Raw genomic sequence first — 9,545 nt, forward strand, 5'->3', positions numbered from 1 at the left:
ATCTTTTCTATTTGCAGAGAAAGCAACAGCACACAGGGAATACTACTAGAGCATCAGCTCAGATCGATGGGATTTGTACTTGTAGGATCACGAGTACGAGGATTCAGTAATGAGGTGGGAAAATAACTAAACCCGACACCACAATCTCAGTGCTCAAACCAAAACCTTCTCCAGATACTTTTTAAACATTTCAATCGCTCTGACTCGGCGCTTCCCTACCACTACCTGGCTCCTCTCGATAATGATACCCAGTTCCTCCATACTGACTCTGCGCTTTTCCCCGTCCTCTGCTTGCACAATGCACATCCGCCGCCAGCCCGCCACAAACGTCACTTCCTACGAGAAAGTTAGCATTCTGGGAGTTTTACTCACTAAGCCCAGTTACTTCAGGTTTGATTGAGAAAAGGCGGCGACTTGACGTCTAAAAGATGAAGCCACTTAGGGTAATCTCTGTTTCCCCTTCCCTGCGCAGTCGCCGTCGTTCTGCGTACGCTCAAATCAAAGCAAACAAACCTCTTAGCTGTTGCATCCGTGTTGTAGTTCTTTATTGTTGGTATCATTTTTATGTAATCTCACTTATATTTTCAAACATGCCAGCTTCTGCAGAAGACGGATGTATACAGAGGAAGTATAATAGAACTTTTCAAAGGTAGACTAATCCTATCCTTTTCCTATATCCTTTCCTTATATATATATATATATATATAATAATTCTCACCTCCAACAGGATGTGCTTGGGACCGTGCCTGCCGGAAGTGGTCTGCTAGGCAGGCATGCTCTGACCTCAGTGACATCAGTGACAGACAATTTGGCAAAGCAAAACAATCTGAGTGCTGGCCATTAGGACACAGGATTGATAGGAGAGTTTTAAAAGACTGAAGGGACCGAAAGTGTTCGGGGGGGGGGGGGGGTGGGAGTTCTGAATCACTGAAAGACATGAACATTTACGAGAGGAACACAATCTGAATGCCGGGCATTTGTACACAGGGTAGATAGGACACTTTTTTTTTTTTAATGAAGTACGTGAAAGTATTACATCTTGGGGGAGGGGTGAGGAGGAAAGCGTTGGGGTATCCGGATACTGGGCATTAGGGCTGTTGCAGGAATTACCACTATTGTTAGCAGAATCTGTGGTACTTCAGGAGTCAAACACCACACACCAGAATGAGAGAGAAGTCTTCTTTATTTGCCAGCAAACAAAGTAGGACATCAGCACTAGGTCTCTTCTTCTCTTTCTCAGCTCTCTGTGTCTTCTCTCTCTCGTCTCAGCTCCTTCTCCTCTTTCTGTTGTCTCTCTTCTAACGTAAGCTGCTTCTGCTCTCAGTTATATAGGGTCCTACACCTCTCTAGCCCCCCTTTCTCACCAGATGATAAAGAACAGATTGATTACCCTGCCTTGAACTAATTATTACTTACACATTACTTCAAAATATCAGTTACATAGGTTTGAGATATTTCCCAAACTGACCTATGACCTGGGGCCTCTCACACTAGACAATGTGGCACCTATCTCTTACATTTTATTATTATTAAATTCTTAGGTTCCCAGCTAACTTCATACTAACTGGGTTCTGGCATTCATTAAGGGGTCAAGGGGCCAATCTTGCTTAATAGCACACATACATTTATTACTTTCAGAAAACCAGTCCTTCACTTAGCTATAATTAATCAAGACTTTCCCTGACCTCTTTCACCTATTAGCTTCCTACACAGAACTCGCTAGGGCTGTGGATAATTCAAACCAGATGATGACCTCATAAAACTGCAGACAAAGCTTCACTTGAAAAGTCAGTCAAAGATGTAACACTGGATTGAAAAGATATTCTATATAGAAATAGAACTTATTAATTACACAGAATAAAACATATTCTAAAATAAGCAGAAATCAGAATTCCTTATAAGACAAAATCTAAATCATCAAGAATATCTATATCTACTCTATCTTCTTCTAAACAGCATTAAACTAATCCTTTAAACTGCCTGCAATATGCCTTGCTTATAATGGTATCCAGATGTGGTAAATAATTACTTCTCTCTGACCTTTCTAACCTCTTAGTCTAGCAAAAGCTAGACTTCTGAGTAAATTAAAACCCAGATGGCATTCCTCCACTTTACAGGACTGAACCAAATTTAAACACCAAATTAACAAATATGACTTCTTTGCCCAAGCTGCCTCAGGGCCACGGGGGTACATAGACTTTTGAAAGCCTTAAGGAACCCAAAGTGTGGGAAGGAGGAGGAAAAGGAGGGGAGGGAACGGGGTGAGGGGCATTAGGAACAGGGGAGGGGGCCCTGTCACACACTCTCATTCTCACACACACACACTGTCACACAGACAGTCTCACTCTGTCACACACCCGCACATTCGCTCTGGCTCTCTCTCTCAAACATACACACTCCCAGGAAAACCTTGCTAGCGCCCATTTCATTCGTTCCAGAAATGGGCCTTTTTTACTAGTAAGCAATAAACCTAAGCAAAACAACACACAGACTAACTAGAACTGGACAAGAAACACAAACAAGAAACCAGACTAGGCAGAAGTGCAACAAAGCACCAACAACCCAGGGACCTTAGACGATGCAAAGGCAAACACAGAAGTTTCCAGATGATTAATAAAGCCATCAGCTGCTGAAGTTCAGCTGCAGGAATCACAAGGTAGCTACGGGTGCTGTTCAGGCACAAACAAGAGAAGCAAGTCTGGCAGCCCGGAAGATCCGGACCGGACTAGGCTAAAGTCTGGAACGGGTGACAGTCCATCGCAGCCACCAGAGGGCAAGGCGAGCACAGACAAGGAAACAGTCACCATTGTGACACTAGGTTGATTTATTTTGAAAGGGAGAGAGGAGGAGTGGTGGTTTTGGGCATAACTGCTATACATGAACTTCTGGGAGTTTGAACCCTTTCTGAACTGCTGTGTTTGGGGAATTGTTTTGCATAACTGCTTACATGAATTGCTGGGGAGTTTGGACCCTTTTTGATCTACCATGTTTGGAGAACTACTTTGCATAACTGCTATACATGAACTGCTGGGAGTTTGAACCCTTTCTGAACTGCTGTGTTTGGGGAATTGTTTTGCCTAACTGCTGACATGAACTGCTGGGGAGGGTTTGAATCCTTTCTGGAGCTACCGCATTTGGAGAATTACTTTGCATACTTGCTATACATGAACTGCTGGGAGTTTGAGCCCTTTTTGAGCAACTTTGTTTTAAAAATTGCTTTGCATAACTGCTTTATATGAACTGCTGAGATTTTGGAACCTTTTGGGTTTTTTCTTGTTTTGTTTTGAAGATGGGAGGAGGGGAGGGGGGATAGAGATGGGGGTAGAGAGGGTGGAAGGGGGGGGGTAAGTTTTCAAGAGTTTAAATTTAAAGTTTGTGACTACACAGAATATTGTACTGAGACTGGGAAGGGGTAATTAGCCTTAACCAGACCTGTGTATAACTTATAGAATAGATTTACTTTGGAGAGAGAGAAGATGTTGATAAATGTTTTATTGTAATCACATGCAAAATAATAAACAAATTTACAAAAAAAAAAAAAAAAAAATTGTTTTGTTTTGAATACTATGCTGTTGAACTGCTATGCTTCTTGAGAAATGCTGTGGTGGGAACTACCTTTGGAGGAGCAGTTGACACAAAGGGATTACAATAAAGTATAATGATCTGACCTTGTGGATTGCAGCACACAGCTCAGCTAAAGGGCCGAGGGACTCAACAGTCTCCCAGTGCAGGAGACTTTTCCTTTCTATAAAGTATTTTCTTAGATTACTCCTGAGTCTCTCCCCTGCCACCTTTTTACGCTTTCCAAAAATACTAGGACTAGGGGGCATGCGATGAAGCTACAAAGTAGTTCATTTAAAACGAATCGGAGAAAGTTTTTCTTCACTCAACGTGTAATTAAACTCTGGAATTCATTGCCAGAGAATGTGGTAAAGGCGGTTAGCTTAGCAGAGTTTAAAAAAGGTTTGGAAGGCTTCCTAAAGGAAAAGTCCATGGATCATTATTAAATTGGATTGGGGAAAATCCACTATTTCTGGGATAAGCAGTATAAAATGTTTTGTACTTTTTTGGGATCTTGCCAGGTATTTGTGACCTGGATTGGCCACTGTTGGAAACAGGATGCTGGGCTTGATGGACCTTTGGTCTGTCCCAATATGGCAATACTTATGTACTTATGTATCCCACATTAAACATGAATTAGGTTGAAACCAGGGAGCTTTTACATTTTTTTTCCTGTGTGGAAACTTGCTCCTTTTGTTTTGTGGAATGCAGTGGTATATTATAAAAATGCACTTAATATTGTTTATTACTGCTATTTAAAAGACAGTTATTCAATAATGAGGGCAGAGCTACCTTCATGCAGAAGCCCAGAGTCAGTCTAAACATTTTCCAGTCCTGTGATATATATTTCTTTCTTCTTCAAATCATTTTTCAACAGCATTTTACCCAAATGTGAGCACAATTATAAAGTTAATTAATAAGTTTTGGATGTTATTGTATTCTATTAGTCTGTCTTACTGTATTTCCAGTTTGGGCACTGTAGTCATCACAAGGACAAAATATAAGAAAACCAATGGACTGCATTAGGGGCTTATAGCCCATTTAATTATGTTTAAACCAATGAGAGATCTGCATGAAATAAAATATGTATTTTTATTATTTTTACTTATGAAAACCACTTGTCTGAAACATGCTCAGAAAATAAATAATTAATTTGTACAAAAGAGATGAGGTGAACATGTGATTCCATGTGACCCAATGAAAGGAGAGTTTAATTTTATTTCCAGTCTTTATAACACTAGGCTTCCTAAGGCAGATTACAACAACAGTTAAGATGAACCCATCAGTAAACAAGATATCCTCACTGAAATTTGGTCATGCATTACATAGAACAGTGTAGAAAAATTAGCACAATATACAGTCGTCGATGATACGCTGAAACCTTCTGCTCAGTGTGCTGCTGCGGCTAGGAAAGCGAATAGAATGTTGGGTGTTATTAAGAAGGGTATGGAGTCCAGGTGTGCGGATGTTATAATGCCGTTGTATCGCTCCATGGTGCGACCGCACCTGGAGTATTGTGTTCAGTACTGGTCTCCGTATCTCAAAAAAGATATAGTAGAATTGGAAAAGGTACAGCGAAGGGCGACGAAAATGATAGTGGGGATGGGACGACTTTCCTATGAAGAGAGGCTGAGAAGGCTAGGGCTTTTCAGCTTGGAGAAGAGACGGCTGAGGGGAGATATGATAGAAGTGTATAAAATAATGAGTGGAATGGATCGGGTGGATGTGAAGCGACTGTTCACGCTATCCAAAAATACTAGGACTAGAGGGCATGAGTTGAAGCTACAGTGTGGTAAATTTAAAACGAATCGGAGAAAATTTTTCTTCACCCAACGTGTAATTAGACTCTGGAATTCATTGCCGGAGAACGTGGTACGGGCGGTTAGCTTGACGGAGTTTAAAAAGGGGTTAGATAGATTCCTAAAGGACAAGTCCATAGACCGCTATTAAATGGACTGGAAAAATTCCTCATTTTTAGGTATAATCTTGTCTGGAATGTTTTTACGTTTAGGGAGCGTGCCAGGTGCCCTTGACCTGGATTGGCCACTGTCGGTGACAGGATGCTGGGCTAGATGGACCTTTGGTCTTTCCCAGTATGGCACTACTTATGTACTTATGTACTTATGTACTTACTGTTTCCACCAGCTACAATAATTTTTAAAGCTGTTTTAGTGAAATTCAGTTTTGATCCTATATAATAATTTGCACCTCTACAACGTTCCACGTCTGGATGCCTGGGTTCGTAACACAATTCCCATTGGTCCGTCCTCGCGTCGGAACGTGATGACATCAGAGGACGGATCAATGAGAGGAAAGCGAAACCAGCACCAGCCAGCAAAAGGACATTGGAGGTGAGGATTCAATTGATGGAGAATCCCCCCCTCCCCTCCTCCCTGTACTCCGAATTTCAGCCCCCCCTCTCCTCCGAGTTCCAGGGCCGCCCCCTCCCTCGCCCTCCCCTCCTGCGAGTTCCATGCCCCCCTGTCTTCGGAGTTCCACACCCCCGTGCCTCCCTCCCTCTCTCTCTCTCAGTGGCAGCCTGACCTGCGTTGGCCGCTCCCTCCCTCCCCCATCCCCTGCGACTTCCATGCCTCCCTGTCTTCAGAGTTCCACACCCCCGCGCCTCCCTCCCTCTCTCTCAGTGGCAGCCCGACCTGCGTTGGACACCCTCTTCTCGCAGTCGTCTGCCTGCCCCTCACCTTCCTGTGTGCCGGCTGTAATTTAAAAGTTCTTACCTATGTGTACACCAGCAGCAGTGAAAGTAGAGGGCACACAGCGCTTCAGCCTGCCTTCCCTTGTGTCTCAGCTCTGCCTCTGGTCCCGCCCTTCCAGAAACAGGAAATGAGGGTGGGACCAGAGGCAGAGCTGAGACACAAGGGAAGGCAGGCTGAAGTGCCGTGCGTCCTCTACTTTAACTGCTGCCGACGTACACCAAGGTAAGAACTTTTAAATTACAGCTGGCATGCAGGAAGGCGAGGGGCACGACTGCAAGAAGAGGGTGGCCAACGCAGGTCAGGCTGCCACTGAGAGAGAGAGAGGGAGGGAGGCGCGGCGGTGTGGAACTCCGAAGACAGGGGGGTATGGAAGTCGGAGGGGAGGGAGGGAGCGGCCAACGCAGGTCGGGCTGCCACTGAGACAGAGAGAGGGAGGGAGGCACGGGGGTGTGGAACTCCGAAGACAGGGGGGCATGGAACTCGCAGGGGAGGGGAAGGCAGACCAAGAACTCGGAGGGGAGGAGAGGGAGGGGGGCATGGACCTTGGACGGAAGGGGAGCCTGGAACTTGGGGAGGAGAGGGAGGGAGGGAAGGAGGGGGTCATGGAACTCGGAGCCCCACACACACTCACTCTCTGTCTCTCACATACACTCAGACACACTCTCTGTCTATCTCACTCTATCTCTCTGTCACACACACACACTCTCTCTCACACACACACACATACACTCTGTCTTTCACACACTCTCTCTCACACAAACACACACACACTGTCTGTCTCTCTCTCATTCTCTCTCACACATACACACACACACTGCATCTCTCACATAGACTTTCTCTCTCACACACACACACACACACTCTCTCTCTCTCTCTCTCTCTCTCTCTCTCTCACATACACACTGTCTCTCAAATATACACACTCCGAGGAAAACCTTGCTAGCGCCCGTTTCATTTGTGTCAGAAACAGGCCTTTTTTTTTACTAGTTTCATGATATTTATATCTACATATGGGAAGTTTCAAATAAAGTAAAAAGCTATCAAATAAAAAAAATCTTTTGTATTCCACCTTTTAAGACACTGCCTATCCAACTGGAACAGCTTTTGACTTTTTACAGATGGACCACACATAAGCAGTCTTTTTTTTCTAATAATCTTTTACTATAGTTTTCAATAGCATTTACTATTATTTTCAGTGAACCAATGTGGTAGCAATCTCCAGCCATAAAGCTCCACCTACTGGCTTCAACCCATATAGTGGGCTAGATAGCTTCCCTGGATGATCTGATCTAGTCTATTATATGAGCTGAAGCCAGTAGGCAGAGCTTGCCGCTGTTGTAGTACACCCAAAACAATAGCAAACACTAAACAATAGCAAACAATTATTATAAATAATGGACTGCCTATGCATGGACCATCTGTAAAAAGTCTAAATCTATTCCAGTTGGATAGGCAGTGCCTTAAAAGGTGGAAGACAAAATATATTTTTTCTTTTTTTGACATGTGACAGCTTTTTCATTTATTTGAAGGTTTACCATATGTAGATATAAATATGATGAAATAAAAATGGAATATCACAAAAACAGTTTAAAAATTATTGTAGCTGGTAGAAACAGCAGATATAAACTCTATATTTTGTGCTCATTTTTCTACACTGTTCCATACAATACAGATGGCCAAATTTCAGTGAGGATATCCTGTTTCCTAATGGGTTCATCTTAACTGTTGTTGTAATCTGCCTTGGGAAGCCTGCAGGCTTATTTTCGAAAGAGAAGGGCGCCCATCTTTCGACACAAATCAGGAGATGGACGTCCTTCTCCCAGGGTCGCCCAAATCAGCATAATCGAAAGCCAATTTTGGGCATCCTCAACTGCTTTCCGTCTCGGGGACAACCAAAGTTCATGGGGGCGTGTTGGAAGCATAGTGAAGGCAGGACTGGGGCGTGGTTAACACATGGACGTCCTCGGCTGATAATGGAAAAAAGAAGGGCATCCCTGACGAATATTTGGCGGACTTTACTTGGTCCTTTTTTTTTCCACCAAGCCACGAAAATGTGCCCTAAATGACCAGATGACCACTGGAGGGAATCGGGGATGACCTCCCCTTACTCCCCCAGTGGTCACTAACCCCCTCCCACCCTAAAAAAAATGTTTAAAATATTTTTTCCAGCCTCTTTCCAGCTTATTTTAGAAGGAGATCGCTGGCCATCTTCCGACACAAATCGGGAGATGGCCGGCCATCTCCTGAACCCGGCCAAATTGGTATAATTGAAAGCCGATTTTGGCTGGCTTCAACTGCGTTCCATCGCGGGGCCAGTGAAAGTTCAAGGGGGCGTTTCGGTATGGTAGCGAAGGCGGGACGGGGGCGTGGTTTGAGATGGCCGGCTTTGCCCGATAATGGAAAAAAGAAAGCCGGCCTTGACAAGCATTTGGCCTACTTTACTTGGTCCCTTTTTTTTCACGACCAAGCTTAAAAAAGGTGCCCCAACTGACCAAATGACCACCGGAGGAAATCGGGGATCACCTCCCCTGACTCTCCCAGTTATCACAAACCCCCTCCCACCCAAAAAAAAAACAACTTTAATAAATTTTTGCCAGCCTCAAATGTCATACTCAGGTCCATCGCAGCAGTATACAGGTCCCTGGAGCAGTTTTAGTGGGTGCAGTGCACTTCAGGCAGGCAGACCCAGGCCCATCCCCCCCCTACCTGTTACACTTGTGGTGGAAAATGGGAGCCCTTCAAAACCCACCCGAAACCCACAGTACCCACATGTAGGTGCCCCCCTTCACCCCTTAGGGCTATGGTAGTGGTGTGTAGTTGTGGGGAGTGGGTTTTGGGGGGCTCAGCACCCAAGGTAGGGGAGCTATGCACCTGGGACCAATTTGCGGTCCACTCTAGTGCCCCCTAGGGTGCCTGGTTGGTGTCCTGGCATGTGAGGGGGACCAGTTCACTACAAATGCTGGCCCCTCCCACGACCAAGTGGCTTGGATTTGGCCGGGTCTGAGATGACCGGCTTCAGTTTCCATTATGGGCGAAAACCGAAGGCCATCTCAAACCCAGCAATCTCAACAGTTATGTCGAGATTTGGCCGGCCCCAACCGTATTATCGAAAAAAAAAGATGGCCAGCCATTTTTTTGAAAATACGGTTGGCTCCGCCCATTTAGGGAGCCTGCCCCGGAGATGGCTGGTGCCATTCGATTACGCCAGCCTCAAATATCACACCCAGCTCCATGACAGCAGTATGCAGGTCCCTGGAGCAGTTTTACTGG

The 9,545-nt window shown here is 44.8% G+C and overlaps 1 protein-coding gene across 1 annotated transcript in view; it reads right to left on the minus strand.

Moving 5' to 3' along the window:
* Nucleotides 1–315, minus strand: part of PSMC4 (proteasome 26S subunit, ATPase 4) — a 360,239-nt gene extending 359,924 nt beyond the window's left edge. Inside the window, 1 exon segment of the mRNA XM_030212086.1 lies at nt 226–315. Coding sequence (XP_030067946.1) covers nt 226–306 — 81 coding nt within the window. The 5' untranslated portion in view covers nt 307–315.
* Between the last annotated feature and the right edge of the window lie 9,230 nt (nt 316–9,545).

Source organism: Microcaecilia unicolor, chromosome 8 (assembly GCF_901765095.1).
Source record: "Microcaecilia unicolor chromosome 8, aMicUni1.1, whole genome shotgun sequence".
Taxonomy (NCBI): Eukaryota; Metazoa; Chordata; class Amphibia; order Gymnophiona; family Siphonopidae; genus Microcaecilia; species Microcaecilia unicolor.